Genomic DNA, 17,773 nt, shown 5'->3' with positions numbered 1-17,773 from the left:
TGACAAAGTGGGATTGGCCGCCTTCCATATGCTTGATGAAGCACAACTATGAGGCCATCAGGAAGAAATAGAATATCCCGACTTGAATTGGCAGGAATTTAAGGATTTGTGTTCCATCTGGTTTGGGCCTCTGGCTCAAAACAATCCCCTGGGGGACTTGGTGTTGTTTTGGCAATTGCGCAAGATCGAATAGTACCAAAAGGCCTTTCATGAGAATTGGACAGGGCCAACAAAGTAGTCAGAGTGGATCACCAGGTCAGCTTGTTTACAATGGGCTTGACGGAGGCCTTCCGCCTGGAAGCGGAGCTACTGGCTCCGACCGATTTGGCTAGGGCGATGAATTTGGCAAGAGCACTTGAAGCCAAGCATAAATTTCAGGTACGCAGACCTCTATGGTAGGGAGGAAGACAGTCTGCAGGCAACCCCCACACAACACCACCATGGCACAATTCAGCCACTTCAAGCTCTGCTCAGGCGCCCAAAACAAGTGCATCTCAATCGACATTCATCAGGAAATTGAACAGGGCAGAAATGGAAGACAGAAGGTCCCACGGCTTATGCTATAATTGTGATGAAAAATATACCTTCGGACATCAATGCCAGAAATTTTTTTGGTTAGAAGTGGATAATGATGAGGAGGAAGCTCCTGACAGCACCGAGCCATTGGAAGAAGGAAAAGAACCTGAGATTTCCCTACACGCCATTACCGGCTTACAGTCTACCAAAAATAATGCAATTGTGTGCCCTCATCAATGATCAACCACTTCTGAGTTTGGTTGACTTGGGAAGTACCCACAATTTCATTAGCTTCATTGCAGCCCAACAGTTACAACTTCCAGTGCAGACTTGCCCAATAGCTTCAGTGTCAATGGCTAATGGTGGGAAACTTCCTAGTTATGGGATCAACAAGGCAGTGTTGTTTACCATTCAAGGGCGTTTGTTTGAAGCAGAATTTTTCATCATCCTCCTAGCCGGTTTTGACATGGTTCTCGGGATTAAATGGCTACAAACTTTGGGCCCCATTTTGTGGGATTTCGCAGCCTTGACTATGAACTTTGAGATGGCTGGCCAGTAGTACACTTTTCAGGGTAGCAAGACGGAACTTACTCCTGACTTGCACATACTACAATAGCAGCACCCCTCGGTGACTAACTTAGAACAATTGTTGGAGGATTATCAGGATGTCTTTCAGGAGCCAATAGGCCTTCCGCCCCTGAGATAGTGTGACCACAAAATTTCATTGAAGGCTGGTTCTGAGGTAGTCGTGGTGCATCCCTTTCGATATCCCCATCTCCAGAAAGATGAGATAGAAAAGCAATGCAAGCAGATGCTGGAGCAAGGCTTGATCGCAGAAGCACCTCTCCCTTCTCTTCATCGGTCTTGTTAGTCAAGAAACAAGACAACACTTGGAGATTTTGCATGGATTATAGAGAATTAAACTATCAAACTATCAAAGACAAGTTCCCTATTCTGGTGTCGATGAGTTATTGGATGAACTTCATGGAGCTGAAATCTTCACCAAACTTGATTTGCGCTCAGGCTACCATCAGGTCCGTATGTATTCAACAAATATTCATAAAATAGCATTCCGGACACACCATGGACATTTTGAATTTCTGGTCATGCCCTTCGATCTACCCAACGCTCCTTCAACATTTCAGGCCTTAATGAACGAGGTATTCACTGACTATCTACGGAAATTTGTCTTAGTTTTTTTTTTTATGACATATTGATTTTCAGCAAGTCATGGCCTCAACATTTAGAGCATATAAACATGGTTTTCCAACTGATCCACGCTCATAGACTTTATTTGAAGAGAACCAAGTGTACTTTTGGGCAGCAACAAGTGGCTTATTTGGGCAACATTATTACAGCGTCAGGGGTCACAGTGGACCCGAAAAAAATTACAGCAGTGACACAATGGCCTCCTCCACAAAATGTTTCAGCCTTGAGAGGTTTTTTGGGCTTATCCGGCTATTACAAGAAGTTCATTTCAAACTATGCGGCCCTAGCTACACCCTTATCTAACCTGCTGCGTCACAATGCATTTGTCTGGAATATGGAAACCGACACAGCCTTCCACACTCTGAAAATAGCTCTTGCAATAGTGCCGGTCTTACAATTGCCGAATTTTGAAGAGCTTTTCGTGGTTGAATGTGATGCATCAGGAGGGGGTATCGGCACAATACTCCAGCAGTCCAACCACCCTATTGCTTATTTCAGCCGTCAATTCGCTATTCATCAACACAAGTTACCAGTGTATGAACGCGAATTGATTGGCTCTGCAAAGGCCGTCCATCACTAGTCACCTTATCTATGTGGCCGATATTTTCTTATCCACATTGAGCATTAGAACTTGAAATATTTGCTTGATCATTGTATTTCTACATCTCCTCAGCAAAAGTGGATTAGTAAATTGCTCGAATTTGACTTTTCAGTGGAACGCAAGACAGGTAAATTGAATGCAGCAGCCGATTCTCTCTCTCACAGGTTCGAAGACTCCCCCCAATTATCGGCCATAAGTCACCTGAATCCACTCTGATTGGACTCCATGAAAGAGACACACTGAACCACCCTGAAATTACAAGAATTACGACAGCAAATTGCAGATGGAATTTTGGACGCAGATTGGATTGTGCATAACGACATCATTCAATATCAGCACCGCATCTATCTACCACCGTCTTCTCCTATCATTGCAAAGGTGGTTGCAGCTTACCATGATAGCTACCATGAAGGGATTCAAAAGACACTACTTTAGATCTGCAGAGAATTTTATTGGGATGGTCTGAAATCATCCATTACAGCCGATGTAGCCGCTTGCCTGGTGTGTTAGAGAAACAAAGTGGAGCATTTATCACCTGTCGAGGTACTACAACCACTACAACTTCCTACACAGGTATGGGCCGACTTGTCTATGGATTTTATTGAGGGTCTCCCAAAGTCTTCTGGGAAATCCACTATTTTGGTGGTTGTGGACCGTTTCTCCAAATACGGTCATATCATCCCCATGGAGCATCCATACACGGCGGCCTCAGTAGCCCAAGTCTTCTTCACACACATTGTTCGCTTCCACGGCATTCCGGAGTCTATTGTCAGTGATTGGGATGTTGTTTTTACAAGTCAATTCTGGCGAGATCTTTTTAAATTCTGCGGCACCAAACTCAATTTTTCTTCAGCCTATCACCTTCAATTTGATGGCTAGACTGAAGTGCTAAACTGCACCATTGCCATGTATTTACGATGCTTGGTAGGTGACCGACCGAAGAGGTGGGTGGATTGTATTCCATGGGCAGAGTACTCATACAACACTTCCTTCCACACAACATTGAAGGACACCCCATTTCGGATAGTGGATGGTACGGACCCTCCACGTCTCCTCTCATATGATCATGGCTCCACCCGCGTCGAAGCAGTTGATCAAGCTCTCCTTGATCGGGACCAGTTATTGGAAGTTATTCGCCAACGACTCAACCAAGCCCAAGCACTTATGAAGACTATTATGATCAAGGGCGCATGGACATTCACAATAACATAGGTGATTTTGTTTGGCTCAAACTCCAACATTATCGACAAGCTTCCGTGGCACGCCGCAGGCACAAGCTCTCCAACAAATATTTTGGCCATTCCAAATTACTCAAAAGATTGGGGACGTCACATATAGGCTCCAATTGCCTCCAGATGCCAGGATACATGATGTCTTCCATGTGTCCCTCCTCAAGCCCTTCAAAGGCAGTGCACCCCCCTCCCGCCTACTCTACCGCCCATGGCCGATGGACAGATCTCTCTTATGCCATATAAAATCTTGCAGGCTCGTCAGAATTCACAGCGGCGAGAGGTGTTGGTTCAATGGTTCATAGTGACGCCACCTCAGCCACGTGGGAGGACCTCCAAGTCTTCCAACAAGTCTACCCCACATTTGATTTGCGGACAACCTCGTTTTCCAGAAGGGCCGTAATGTTGTGGACTCGATAACGGAACGAGTAGCCTAGAGGCGAAGAGGATGAGTCGACTCAGTGACTCAGTAGAGAAGCTCTCTCTACCTCCATTTATTTAATCAACCGCCTGCCCTCGCATACCTTGCATCATGTCTCTCTATTTGTTAAATTATTTGGTTATTCTCCATCCTACACTAATCTTCGAACGTTCAGTTGTGTTTGTTTTGTGCATCTACCTGATCAGGAATGACATAAACTTACAACCCAATCAGTTATGTGTGCATTTCTTGGGTATGTCGTTTCTCAAAAGGGTTATGTTTGCTATGATCCTCAGGCACGTCGAGTCCGTGTTTCTCAGAATGTGGTCTTCTTTGAAAATCAATGTTTCTTTCCCTCTCAAGTTAAACTACCTTTTGCATCTTTGTCTACTCTACCGAGCTTTGATGAGCCTCACCCTACTGCTTTGCTGCCCCCTCCCCGTCCTGATCTAGTGCTTGCTCTTGATCCTCCCTCTGCTCCTGCTCCCATCACTCTTCACAGATCCATGCATCGTTCTTACCCTCCTACTAGGTATGGTTTCGCCTCCCTTGTATCACTTACAGCTACTTTGTCTTCTACTTCCATTCCTTCTGCTATAAACGGGCTATGGCCCATGAGCGTTGGCAAAATGAAATGCAAACAAAACTACAAACGCTAGAAGAAAATCACACTTGGGACATTGTGACTTGCCCTCCTACTATTCGGCCTCTTGGGAGTAAATGAGTATTTTCTGTCAAGCTGCATTCAGATGGATAATTGAATAGGTACAAAGCCCTCCTTGTGGCCCTGGGGAACAAGCAGGAATATGGGATTGATTATGAGGAAACATTTACGCCGGTTGCCAAGATGACCATGGTCCGTATTATATTAGCCATTGCAGCCTCTCAGTCCTGGCCACTACATCAGATGGATGTGAAGAATGTCTTTCTCCACAGTGACCTCGAGGAAGATGTATACATGAAGCTCCCCTCGGGTATGACTACCTCCTCTCCTGGTCAGGTTTGCAAGCTTCGCTGTCCTCTATATGGGCTTAAGCAAGCCCCCCGTGCATGGTTTGAGAAGTTTTGTGGCACACTTATTCTCCACAGGTTTACACAGAGGCAGTATGATTCATCTCTATTCTATCATAAGTCTATCACTGGCATGGTCATTCTCCTGGTTTATATGGATGACATTATTATTACTGGCACAGACTTTGGACTGATTACCAAGCTGTAGCAGGTATTACATGCCACCTTTCATATGAAGGATCTTGGCCAACTGACGTATTTCTTAGGGCTGGAGATACAACACAAAACCACTAGTATTTTCTTAAACCAACATAAGTATATTCAAGATCTTATTACTCTTGCTGGGTTGGAGGACACATCTTCGGTGGCTACTGATGTGCAATTTAATTACATTAGTTTTTATACCTCGCAAGCGTACGAATCATTCATGTAATCTAGCGGGAAGCGAGGGTCATATCCACAGGGAGGACTAAATTTTGTGTATTCTTCAATCAACTAGCCTAACCAAATATGATGAATTAATCTGAACTAAACACTAATTATATCCTAAATTATCAAGCAATAATCTAATTAACTACTTGCACAATAGGAAATGTCAACTTTGGATTTTACCATGATTCGTGTCTCTCTCGAGCGCCACGTAATCATGAATCCGATTTATCAATCCTTGCGTCTAGCCCCTCACGGGCGCCTAGAGTTAATGACAGAAATTGGATTAAAATACCATAATCCAACCTAAATTACAATCCTACCATAACTAGCTAATTTAATCAAATATTCGGTAAACAAATATTCGATAAACATTAATTCTCAAATCAAATTTAATAATCATTCAAAACCTCAGTTCAAACTATAGGAAAATTAAATTACAAAATGATGAATTACTCCCCTTCTCCTTTCTCTCGCTCGGGCAGCAAAGGGTCGTTCTCACGGGTGCTGCAATTTCCAAAAATTGATGGCTTCGGGTTGCAAGAGCGAGTGGCCGGAGGTAGAGACGATGCTGGCGAAGAAGGATAGAAACGCACGGATGGAGGTGGTGCGACGGATGATGGAATGGAGCTAAAGTCCTCTAACCGGCTCTCTCGAGTCTCGGTCGGAGTCGGAATAGCTCTGAAAATAGTCGAAAATGGGTAATCGACACCGGAGGATGGTCAGAATGCGGAATCGGCGTCGGAGGAGCCCTCTCGGGTCACCTCTCGGCCTGGCGAGCAGAAAATGGCAGTGTCGAACTTGCCGCGACGGAGACTCTCTAGAGCTTTCCTCGGGTCTGTTCTCGGTTGTCGGACGATGGTGGACGATGGTGGCGTGACGAACGACGGCTAGAAATCTTCTCGGGTCTCCCTTCTTTCGGTCGGCGCCCTCCCCTGTTTCTCCCCCTCGAGCTCCCTTTTCTTTCAAAACAATTTTACCCTAAAAATCTATCTCCCTTTCACTAATGGCATTTTGGTAAATATCTCCTTCTCAACCAAAATTCTCCTGAAATTTCATAATTGAATCCATAAAAATTATTTCAGGAAGAAATAAACCCTAAAAACAATGAAATATAATTCAGGAGAGAAAAATATGCAATATAGATAGTGATTAATGCCAAATTCAATCAATGCACGTTTCATTTGAAAACCGATAAATAACCACCTATAACACAATTATAAGGGCTATTTTAATATAATTAACCTAGTTCTCATGTCAGAATTTGGCATCTATCAGCTACCCCTATGGTGGTCAATGTCAAATATAGAAAAGTTGAAGGGACTCTCCTTGAAGATCTGACTCTCTATCGCCGTCTGGTAGGGAGTCTTATATATTTGACCACTACTCGGTCGGACATCTCCTATGCAGCTCATTAGGTCAGCCAGTTTTTGTCATCTCCTCGGCACCTTCATCTTGTGGCAGTTCGGCGTATCATCTGCTATATGAGTGGGTCTTCTGCTCGTGGATTATTCTTTCTTACCGGCTCTGAGCTTTGACTGGTTGCATACAGTGACGCTGATTGGGCAGGGTGCCCCAATACCCATCACTCTACTACAGGCTGGTGTATGTTTTTAGGGGATGCATTGATTTCTTGGAAATGTAAGAAACAGGGTTGGGTGTCCAAATCATCTACCGAAGCCGAGTATTGCGCCATGTCTATGGTGTGCTTTGAAGTTATTTGGCTCTGCGGTTTTTCTTGTTGAGCTCCAGTTTTCTCAGACCTCCCCTACACCCCTTCATGTGGATAATACGAGTGCAATTCAGATTGTGGCCAATCCTATTTTCCATGAACGCACCAAACACATTGAGGTTGATTGTTACTCTATCCGAGACACTTTGGAGCATCAGGTAATATCTCTTCTGTACATTTCTTCGGAACTTCAAGTGGCTGATGTCATTGTCTCAACCACAGCATAATTTTTTGGTTGGCAAATTGTTGCTGGTCAACTCACCAACATCAATTTGAGGGGGGATGTTACGATTTCTTGCATTGTAATTTAGATAGAATTTTTTATTATAATTGTTGTACAATTTGAATTATGTAAAATTGGATATTTAGAGTAGGCATTGTATTGGGCCCATGGGCCAGTTTGTAATAATATCTAAACCTAAGCTTAAATAGCTAATGAAGAGAGGGAGGAAGCACTAGAGAATTTTCAGAGACTGTTCATCTTCTCCTGCGCCGTCCTCATTGCCGAGAGTCAAGAGAGCGTGACGCTCTCCGTCTGGACTGTTCCGTCAGTCCTGTGAGGAGGTGGTGATTTCGTCCACCGTCGTAAGAGCTGAGAGTTCTCGCTGTACTGGTAGCCTCTGTCCGACGGATGTCGTCTTCTCACCCGAGAAACCAAAGCATACACTCTGGCCGTAGTTACTCAGTGTTATTGCTTCACCATCGGGAATCATTGTTGACATTTTTGACAAAACCATGCTTAGTTACTTCAAATATAGATATCTCCCAAAATATAGCTCAGAATCACCAACGACTTGTTTTAAAAGAAACTAGACTCAAACATATTTCTTTAGAGGTGTTTCTATACATATAAATATTATTATTTCTAGCATAAAATGCCTACAAAATAATGCATCCTACTATCTCTCAAATATTTTCCGATGCTTGACCTTTACTGCTTCAGATGTCGATTACTCTTTTTAGAAAACTTTGATTGAAAAAATTCATTTTATTTTTGAAAATAGACTCAAACTCCTTCCCATCAATATATAAATTTTTTTATTAAAATAGTATTATAGAGGTAAGACTGTTATGGGAAAATTGGTATTGATATAGAAAAATCAATGAGGAAGAAAAAGAAGAATACAAACCTAAACTAATAGAGACGATAGATAAGAAAAAAATTATATTATCTCTTTGGGTTGACCTAGTTAACTAACAGAACCCGCTCTGAAACCATATAGAAATTTTGGAAAAGAGAAATAATTTATTGGCTTGATTATAACTAAGTATAATGAAACTCTATTTATAATAGAGGAAACAAGTACACTCTTATCACAATTAAACTACCCATATCCCAATTAAACCCAAAGTCAAAAACTTTAAGGTAAGTACTAGATTAATTAAATACAAGAACAAGAATAGAATACTAGCAGAACTAAAACTCTTCATACTGAAACACTTTTGTGAGAAGTTCTCTCACGAGTCTCCTATGAGATTTTGCTATATTATTAATTATTGCTCTATGAGACTTCTTCCAATGAGAATCATGTAAAGCTTTTTCATACTTGCTTTTCTACACGAATAATTTTAAAGTAAGCAAGAAGTACTTATTTCTTTACTTGTTGGGTTTGCAAATTGCAAATTCAATATCTAAGTTTTTATTTTAACATGAAATAAACAAGCTTTGAAATGTTTAAATTTCAAATTATTGACTTTAGAAAGGGACATTTTTCCGTTTTGAAATCTCAAAAAATATCTATTAAAATTTATGAAAAAATAATCAATTTTTCCTTATGAGTTGCTAATCACATAGGCCAGTTATAAAATTTGGAGACCTTTCTTGGTCAAATTGAAGTCTTTAATCTCATTTTCCAACTTTTCCAGAAGGCATCATGCGGTCAACTCTAACTTGGTAAATTGGTCTCATTGGATACCTCCTTCTTGTTTAGCTTCATTTAAGTTAATCATCCAATCGTTTAGGTGACCAAATCTTGATAGAGACATTTTTGTCTCCACTCATCCAATCGACTTCCTTTGTTGCCCTTTCTTCTTTAGTCCATTGTGCATAGGGGTGGGCATGGGTTGGGTTAGGGACGAGTTTCTTGAAACCTGAATATGGTTTAACTCGGGTTTACAGGGATGGCGATCGGGTTGATGTCGGGTTTGTTGTTTCAATTACTGACTCATGGGATGAAACCTGAACCTAGGGTTTTCTGGTCAAGTTCCCATGAAACCTGACCCGATGACCTCATCTATTCATGTGCCTTCTTCATCTAGTTGTTCTGGTGCACTATTTCCAATAGAAACTTTTTTTGTCTTTGATATTTGATAACCTTGATATTGGTCGGTTTACATGCATTAACTCTTGTTGGGATATTTGTAGGAAACATTCAGCCGAACTAACTAGCATGAGCTCTCATCCCATCTTTCCTACTAGCTTACAAGGGTCTTTCGAACGAATGACATTTTTTTTCCTTCTTTTCCGTTTTTTATTGTTCTTCTTCACTATTTTCTTTCTTTGCATCTAGTAATCAAATGTTCTTTTTACTTGGCCTTGTTTTCTTCTTTCCTTTCATTTTCTTTTTTTTTCCTCTCTCTCTCTCTCTCACTCTCTCTCTTGTTGGCCTTGTTGACTCCCTTCTTGATTTTGATCCTGACAAAACTTAAAAGAGCTAGTATTTCAAATATTTTTCCTTCATGAGAAATTCATTTCAAGGTCTAAAGCATCAAAACAGAAGAAGCTTCCCAAATATCGCAAGCATCATGAAAAGTCAAGGACTCTTGAAAAAGCACCCTTAGAAGATGAAGAAAAATTGAAGACTAGAGTTTTAGGATTTATTGAAAAATGTCAAAACTCAATCTATGTAAAAGAGATATGTTCACTTCTTCCAATTTGAGGTACAAAGTAAACTTGGAGCTTTATGACATAGCATGCATTCAAACTTGTTTCAAACTATCATATACACATTTCAATCATGTTAGAAACACATCAGATCATTCATTCCCATGCTTTAAAAGTATATTAGATGAACTGGCACTGGAATAATCGATCAATATCAGCTAATGATCAGTTAACCAGAACTGCACATGCCAAAATTATAAAACATGATCAATTGACCTATGTTGATTGATTGATCATCCAAAACATGACTGATTGATAAACCGGAACTAAAAGCATGGTCGATCATCCCATTTTGATTGATTGATAAATAATGTCTAGGCAAAGCAAATTCATGTTGATTGATTGATCATACAAAATTTTTCCAGTCAAGGATATAAAGCATGATCGATCATAGGAAGTTCATGAATTGATCATACTTGTAATGCATTACCAAAGGGAATTCCGATTGATTGATCAACATAAATTGTTACAATCAATGAGAAGATATTGATCGTCATAGCATCAATCAATAAGACACATTTTGATTAAAAAAAATAGTCGTTTCACTCGATTGATTGATGAATAACTTTACAATGATCGATCAATGTAAACTCTAACTTTTTGAAAATGGGAAAAAAGGACTATTTTTGCGTGGGGAACTTGCAATTACCCCACCAAACCTCCCATTGACAAGTTAATGTGCATTTATTGGTACATTCATAAGCTTTTGTTCTCAACTCCTACAAAATCCTCCTCAAGTGCTTTTGGGAGAAAGAGTGACTCTATACTCTAGAAAATTCTTTCCTCTTCTCTAAATCTTCTCCATTGCATATGCATTAGCCAAGATACATCATGCTCATTATGCTACAAAACTGGAAGCTTGGATTTCTCATGGATAAAATTCTCTCCAATTGATAAAGGGTGTAAGTTTTTATCCTTTATTTTATATTTGTTTTGAGAAAGGTTCATCTATAACCTATTTGAATCTAGATAGAAATGGCCTAGCTAGAGCTAGAAACTAGCCAATCTCTTGGAGAGATTATTATCATGTATTTGTGTACATGTGGCTTAAAGAGAACTAGAATCTATTTGAATCTAGATATAAAGGGCATGGCTAGGGCTAGAATCTATCCAATCTCTTGGGGAGAATATTTCAAATGAGTATTTGAGCTACACTTGGCTTAAAGAGGGACAAAATCTCTTTGATGTAAATTCCAACTAATCGAGCTAGATTAATGGAATTTCCCCAGTACAGGTTCTTGACAATGAATACCAATAGGGAAACATCAATAACAAAACATCTTGTGTGATCTTTTGGGGTGTGTGAATGCTTTACAATTGAAATTGCATGTTTGCATGATATTACTTCCCACACCTTAAGAAAATTTTAAATTATAATTCTCAATTCACCCCCTCTTGAGAAGCCACCTGGGCCAATAATTGGTATCAGAGCAGGCAAAAAATTTAATTTGAATCAAAATCTATCTATTTTTGAAAATTGATTAAATGACATCTAAAGATAAATTATTTCTTTCCAAAGGACAATCGACCTACGATCCCCCGTTATTCTGTTGAATTTAGGATCCCTTTTCCATAATTCCGAGCAAGAGAAAGAAGAAAGAAAAAAAAAGAAAAGGGAAGAAGAGCTCTCAGGTAGAGAGAAGAAAAAATAAAAGAGAAAAGAGAGGTGGCGCCAAACAAAGAGAGAGAGAGAGAGAGATAAAGATAACTCAAGAAGAAGATGTGTAACTTTATTAAATCTGAATTATAACACCTCTATTTATAGTAGAGGAAGAGGTAGAGTCCTTACACAATTAGCCTTTCAATCCTAATTACATTCCAACTCTAACTCTCTAAGATACTCTATTCAAACCAATCTACTAGAAGACTAATATGAGTTGAACTAGAACTCTTTCTTCATTCATGTGAATATAAGGGAGGAGGCCAGCTCATGGCCTTATCCTTGTGGGTCCTTCATGATCTTCCAGCTCATCTTGATAAGGTTGCCAGTTTGTGAGATATTTGTGGGTCCCACTTAATCTTCAAGACTTCTGACTCATTTCAGCTTGTGCTTCCTAATGTCTTAACTCGTGCTTGCTTGGGTGATGACTCTTCTTGGTATGCCACGTCCTCATGGTGGGTCCCACCAGCTCGAATACCTTGGTGGGTCCCACATTGTAACACTCCCCCTCAAGCTAGGGGTGAGAAGACATCATAAATGCCCAACTTGCTGCATATGGTAGACATAATCTTGTGAGTGACCGGCTTGGTGAAAATATTATCAACTTGACTTTGTGATGATATATGCTTCAAAGATAAGAAACCTGCTTGGAACTTTTCTTGCATAGAATGGCAGTCCACTTCAATATGATTTGTTCTTTTATGGAAGACTAGATTCGATGTAATGTGTATTGCTGCTTGATTGTCACAATATAGATCTATCAGAGCTTCTTTGTAGAATCCCATTTCAGTGAGAAGAGATCTAATCCATATGAGTTTACTAACAGTATGTGCCATGGCTCTGTATTCTGCTTATGCACTAGATCATGCTACTATATTTTGCTTCTTGCTTTTCCATATTACCAAATTCCCCTCAACCATTGAACAAAATCCTGAAGTAGATTTCCTATCATCCGGGGATCCGGCCCAGTCTGCATCTGAGAATCCTTTGATGTTGAAGTGACCATGATTTTTATAGAGAAACCCTATTCTTGGAGCTCCTTTAAGATTTCGTAGTACTCTTTCAAGTGCTTGCCAATGACTAAGTTGTGGCTTGTGCATGTATTGACTTACCACACTTATGGCTTATGAAATATCCGGCCTTGTTACACACAGGTAAATAAGTCATCCCACTAGTCTTTGATATTTTCCAATATTTACATCTTCTCCCGCGCCTCCACATAATTTTGTATTTGAATCCGTAGCAGTGTCTGCAGGTTTGCATTTGTTGATTTTCAGGACTCCATGGTTTAGGTCATGGAGAAAAACACATTGAAAGAAAACAGAGGAATAAAAGGTTATGGACTTGATCCAAACCCTCCCCCATAAGGTATATTTATAGATATCATAACTGCCAATATTACAAGTATACCCTTCACCCTAATAAGAGTGAAGAAGAGACAGAAAACGTAAACTAATTACATCAGTGCCACCCTAATTACATCATATATTCCAACACTCCCCTTAAGCTAGGAGGTAATAGTAGTGATCCCAGCTTGAACCAAATAATATAACTGTAATAATAATCTCCTCCATCACTGTGTCCCAAGGATAAGTACTAAACTGGACACAAACTCTCAAAAGGTAAATATGGGTGATAAAACATAAGTTGAAACCAAATTCGAAGGATTTTGAACGAATATAGTGACAATAATCACTAAAGTGGATAATGCCTGTCATTCACAAGACGATGATAAAAGACTCATGGGTACCAATAAAAAGTCTCAATGGACTTAAAACACCCATATGAATAAAGGGACAACCAAAGCAATGCGGGTTGGCCAATAAGGGTAAGTAAGAGTCAAATAAAGGATGATAGGAGAAAGACTGCCAAAGGATAATGGGTAATGGGTAAAGAGAAAATACGATGCTAAGGCCACCATGTGATTTATTTTTCTAAGAAATTCAAAATTTGCATCAAACGAACCAATGCCAACAACAGTCAGGAAATAATGAACCCAAGGCCAAAAACGAGGAGTTCTTCTTTAGAAATAATGTCTCAATCAAAGAGACACAAGAGCAGCAACGAAAATGGGCCAATGCCCAGATAACATGCACCATATGTGTAGTTGTAGAGTAGCGGATAACTGGTAAGTAATATAATGTCTCAATCAAAACACATAATAGCCGCAATGGAAATGGGTCAATGCCAAAATAACATGCACCATGTGTGCAATTTTATAGGAGCAGATAACCGATTAATAATAGAGGTCCTTAAGAATAATAAGGACACATGAAATAGTCCGCAACGAGTCCATCAATAAAGAAGGAAGTTGCACCAAATCCGAGTAGAAATCAAAGATAATAATTCAGCTGGAGACCGAGAACCGAGTTGAACCGAGTTAAATAATAGACAATATATTCGAGTCATGGTAGAAATATGTATTAGCTTTGGTCTAGATACGTATACCGAGGTAGAAAACATAAGTGGCCATGACTGAGTTGACTCACTAACTTGACCCGAACCGGGTTGACTAGGTCCAAGTTGACTCGGTCAGGAACAGAACCAGTAACTGCCCTCGGTTTGTTGGGTTTTCTCGCCCGGTCTGGGTTACGTCAGGCGCTGAATCGACACCAAATTAATTTTTTCCTAATTTAGGAAAAATGTATGAACAGTGGCTTCATCTTCCTCTTCTCGGCGCCGAACACAGCGGCTTCAAATTCTAACAAACGGAATGCAGTGATCTGAAGATAAGTGTGCAGGTCTGGAATCACCAACAAGTTCCTTAATGATAGGAGAATTTCTCGATATCATCTGCAACAGCAAAATCGGCAAAATCGGGAAGCGTCTCCTTCTCCCCCCACGACGCCGAACAACTTGGAAGGTGATTCTTCTCCCCCTCGTCGACGCTGGAAAGGACTCGACGGAAACTCTCGTGGCTTCAGAATCGAGGACTGGCAATCAGGTTTCCGGTTTCTTCTATTGCTTTTGGAGGTGCAGTGCTATTAGTGTTTTAACACTTCAAGATGAGTGTGATCGTTATTCTCACTCGCGTTGACTCGATCTGCTAGAAGTACAAGAAGTATGATGTCGACAAGCAGAGACAACTTAACATCGCAGGCAACGATGCATTTGCTTGTGTCTACGGTTCCGTGGAAGCGGACATTGAAGCAGCTCTCCAAAAAGCGGAGACTGCTGCGGTGGACAAAAAATGGGCGTCTACTGTAGCTATTAATGCTGAGATTTGACGTACGAAGGCTCGATTATTGGAGGAGGTTTCAAAATTTTAGAGATTGGCGGTTAAAAAGGTTAAAGGGATTTCTGGAGATGAACTAGCTCCTCGTAATGATTTGGTTCTTGCTTTGCCTGAGAGGATTTAGTCCATACCAGATGGCACTTCTAGTGGAACCAAGAAAACTAGTGGCTGGGCTGCTTCTGGTTCTCGCACAGAGTTTGACTCAAATTCAGATGGAAGGTTTGATGACAAATTCTATCAACAAATGGAAAAGTCAAACAAATTCAGATGGAGTAAATAATCCAATGAACAGAAACATGACTCTGTAGTGTCACAACAAAGTCATCTTCTCCGGTCCTGAATAGAGCCAAAAACCAGAATAGAAACCGAACAACGCAGTAGAAGCTTTAATTTATGACTTTCCACAATAATATCCAGAATAACAACAACATGTTTTCCCGATTTATAGCAACGTGAAATATTTCCAGCAAAAAGCCGTGCAAATTCAGCCGATATACTGATGGATCAAGCCACCATATTCTGTCAACCAAGAGCAGATATGCTTAGCAAAGAGACGAGCATGAGAAGATAATAAGCAGCAGCAAATTCCCATCTCGTCAATGCAAATATTCCCTCAAGTAACTCCTGAAATTAACAGGAACAAGAAACAAGAGAAGATGAATAAACTGAGATGAACTAGCAACTTCTCATCTGCAAGATTATCAACCGTAATACCATGGAGAAGCAAGTAAAACTAGCTGTGATATCCTAAAAAAACAGCAACGAAATAACAACAAAGGAAACTTTCTGATCAATGATAAACTCTAGTCAGTGGAAGAACAATGATGCCAAATGATCAGAACAAATTTTTTTATTGAATTGCTTGCAGATGTTACCAAAAATACGCATTAGAAGAAACGTAGTTCTAGTAACAATGAAAAAAAATTAGTAATATGAGCAAAGAAGGAAAAAATAAAAATGGTTTTTTTTTTTAGAACACCATAGATGTAAGTCCTGAAAATCAAAGCTCTGATACCATGTTGATTTTCAGGACTCCATGGTTTAGGTCGTGGAGAAAAAGACATTGATAGAAAACAAATGAATAAAAGTTAATGGACTTGATCCAAACCCTCCCCCATAAGGTATATTTTTAGTTATCATAACTACCAATATTACATGTTGTTAAGGACTCCATAGCATCACGAGTTATCAATAGGCGTAGGAATTAAATTATGTCAATTTTCTTTTAATGTAATTCCATTTGGTTTGGTTTGGTTTAGATGTAATATGGCATGAACCAGTTGACCCATGGGTCTAACTTGTATTTCCGTCCTCAACCCTATTTATGGGGACGTCAAGGTGAATGAAAGTAAGTATTGAGAAAATTAGAATTAAACAGGTTGGATTCTCCCTCAGAGGTCTAGGTCGGATTCTCCCTCTGAGGTCCAGTTCGAGCTTCCTTCAAAGCTCAAGCATTCCATTCCGAATTCCACTATTCCACGTTCCAGAAACAAGAATCCTCTTCTAGCATCAAGATTCAATATGGAGGGAAGAGAGGAAAGAAGGGTGACTCGATCCATGGCTCGGGAAGATCCTAACATCTTGGTTTCAGAGCTAGCACTACGTCACGGGTTCGATTCCCGTGTGCTGCAAGTGGCGTATGAAGGTGTGTAGCCCTAGGCAGAGAGGGCGACCTAGCGGAAGGGGTGACCAGAGTGTGTTCCCACACCATGGGCCATCACTATAAGCGGATGGGGTGACCTGAGTGTGTTCCCGCACCTTAGGGCTGTCATCAGAAGTGGGCCGTCTCTAGTGTCGACCGTCGTGGGCATCGGCCTCGCGATGGTGGGTGAGATGTTATGGTCCTGGGTTAAGTACCTATTTCTTTCGCTCTTGACAGGCCGGTCTTTTGGGTAGTATTGGCTTAGGTGCTGAACATTTGGGGCCTATTTTATGGGATTTTTAGGCTTTGACCATGACCTTCACAGAGGACCAATGTCAGATCACATTGCATGGCAACCAGGCACCAGTGTATTGAGCACTTCAAGCAGTTCAGGTTCATAGCACCAACAACTGTAAGTTATCTCAATTACTTATAGACTTCGAGGATATATTTCATGAACCTATTGATCTTCCGCCTATTTGGCACTGTGATCACTGCATCCGATGGAAAATGGGCACTGAACCTGTGGTGGTGCGGCCTTAACGTTACCCCCACCTACAGAAGGATGAATTGAAAGGCAGTGCCAAAATATGCTCGACAACGAAATTATTCACCCAAGTAGGTCTCCTTTCGCCTCCCCGATATTACTGGTCCGAAAGCATGATAAGTCGTGGAGGTTTTGTGTGGATTACAGGCAACTCAACACTCACACTATTAAAGACAAATTTCCCATCCCAGTGGTGGACGAGTTGCTAGATGAGTTACATGATGCTACTATATTTACCAACTGGATTTGAAGTCTGGCTATCATCAGATCCGTGTTCATCCTTTAGATGTGGAGAAAACAGCGTTCCACACGCACCACAGTCATTTCTAGTTCCTAGTGATGCCATTTGGTCTCTCCAATGTGCCTTCCACATTCCAGGCCCTCATGAATGAGGTATTTTCCTCTCTCTTGAGGAAATATGTTTTGGTATTCTTTTCATGATATTTTGGTGTATAGCAACAATTGGGAAGAGCATCTTTAGCACCTTCACCAGGTATTTACTCTTCTCCGCTCACATCATTTGGTTTTAAATCAGTCCAAATGTTCTATGGTCACCTCCAAAGTGGCATACTTGGGCCACGTTATTTTAGCAGAAGGGGTGAAGGTTGACCAAAGTAAGATTCGGGCCGTCATAGATTGGCCTCCTCCCACCTCCAT

At 40.6% G+C, this 17,773-nt stretch overlaps 1 protein-coding gene and 1 pseudogene across 1 annotated transcript; both read left to right on the top strand.

The window, feature by feature from the left end:
- Positions 1-868: 868 nt before the first annotated feature.
- Positions 869-2,305, top strand: LOC137940703 (uncharacterized mitochondrial protein AtMg00860-like). The gene is made up of 2 exons (XM_068785838.1): positions 869-1,071; positions 1,741-2,305. Exons 1-2 carry the CDS (start codon positions 869-871, stop codon positions 2,303-2,305), a joined length of 768 nt encoding a protein of 255 aa, XP_068641939.1.
- A 12,392-nt stretch (positions 2,306-14,697) lies between these two features.
- On the top strand, positions 14,698-15,207 carry LOC137940702 (syntaxin-71-like; annotated as a pseudogene).
- The last annotated feature ends 2,566 nt before the right edge of the window (positions 15,208-17,773 follow it).

The sequence above is a fragment of the Aristolochia californica genome, unplaced genomic scaffold, assembly GCF_029961685.1.
Source record: "Aristolochia californica isolate CCGP_79_NKW_82.1479 unplaced genomic scaffold, dmAriCali1.0.hap1 SCAF_9, whole genome shotgun sequence".
Lineage (NCBI taxonomy): Eukaryota > Viridiplantae > Streptophyta > Magnoliopsida > Piperales > Aristolochiaceae > Aristolochia > Aristolochia californica.
This window is presented reverse-complemented; position numbering and strand designations above follow the sequence as displayed.